Genomic DNA, 1,160 nt, shown 5'->3' with positions numbered 1-1,160 from the left:
GTAGGGAAACAAAGCAGCAGCACCCCTTTTTAGCCACTCAACGTTTTTTAAGGAATTTCGATGTAACCACAAGTTTCCACTGTGCAGAGCTCTCCAAAGCAACTATGTTGTGGGCTGAATTTTTTCTTTATGCTTTATCTCTGAAAATTACTGATTAAAAATAGTTCAGCCAGATTGAAATCCAAGAATGAAACCTATGTTTTCCTATTAGTGTTAAGTTGCACATCCCTAACGTGGAAATACTTACCTGCAACATACAAATTTTAAATGCAATTCCTTCTCCACATTTTCTTTCTCAGTCATCAAACCTGAAAAGGCCATTATTTTTCTGGAATGCTTTTAGCGCATATGTAACAGGAAGAAAAACATTGACTACTACGACTACTTCATTCATGAAAATTAATAACATTATTCCTCTCAGTCCTCTCATGGATGCCCAAAATGGAATTAAATCAAGAGGCACGTTCATCCTGATTTGTAAGTAGAAATAGCCACACACATCACACGTACACTTCTGCACACACACTATCCTCTGAAACTACATTTCTGTTCTTAATTACTCTTACAGAAGGAGAGGCTGCACTCACTACTAACTGTATCTATAGAGCTGTAGCTAAACAAAGGCTGATCTCTGACAAGCAGCCTCCTAAAACAGGGGGTGCACAAGTTTAAGCTTCTGTTCTTACCAAGTGATTAGCTGATACAGCTGAGAAATCTAGACAAGGGTAAAGTGTGGGCATCGTAACAATTGATTCTCACCTTTTCCGGCTGGTCTTGAAGGGGAGTAGATGCCTTGTAACCCAGCTGTAGCAACATTGCTTCTGCTGCATTTCTTTTAGCTATTTTCTTGTTTGGGCCTGTTCCAGTAGTAATCTCACTGCCTACTTTTACCTTAAAAAGAAAACACTGATCATAATCACGATAAACACAAGTCTCCTTAATATCACCAGGTAACAATCTTGCTGACCTACCAACAACCATCAGCTCTTTTGATGAAGATGCAGTCTTGGAAAAGGAAGAATAGAGCAGAACAGGCCTACAGTGCTGCTTCACACAGAGGGTTTGTTTAGATTTTTTAGAAGGTCCCCAAACTCATACCAAAGAGATACATTTTTCTGTATCTCAGTGTGCTCACAGTTGTCTCTCTCTTCCACCAGCCT

The 1,160-nt window shown here is 39.5% G+C and overlaps 1 protein-coding gene across 3 annotated transcripts in view; it reads right to left on the bottom strand.

Annotated features, from left to right (window-relative positions):
• Positions 1-1,160, bottom strand: part of STAU2 (staufen double-stranded RNA binding protein 2) — a 147,361-nt gene that overhangs the window by 96,739 nt on the left and 49,462 nt on the right. For all 3 annotated transcript variants that reach the window (XM_010081093.1, XM_010081096.1, XM_010081094.1), the window contains exon 9: positions 760-891. In XM_010081093.1, coding sequence (XP_010079395.1) covers positions 760-891 — 132 coding nt within the window. The remainder of the gene's footprint in view (positions 1-759; positions 892-1,160) is intronic.

Source organism: Pterocles gutturalis, unplaced genomic scaffold (assembly GCF_000699245.1).
Source record: "Pterocles gutturalis isolate BGI_N339 unplaced genomic scaffold, ASM69924v1 scaffold6819, whole genome shotgun sequence".
Lineage (NCBI taxonomy): Eukaryota > Metazoa > Chordata > Aves > Pterocliformes > Pteroclidae > Pterocles > Pterocles gutturalis.
The sequence above is the reverse complement of the archived record's forward strand: the minus strand, read 5'-3'. Positions and strand labels throughout refer to the sequence as shown.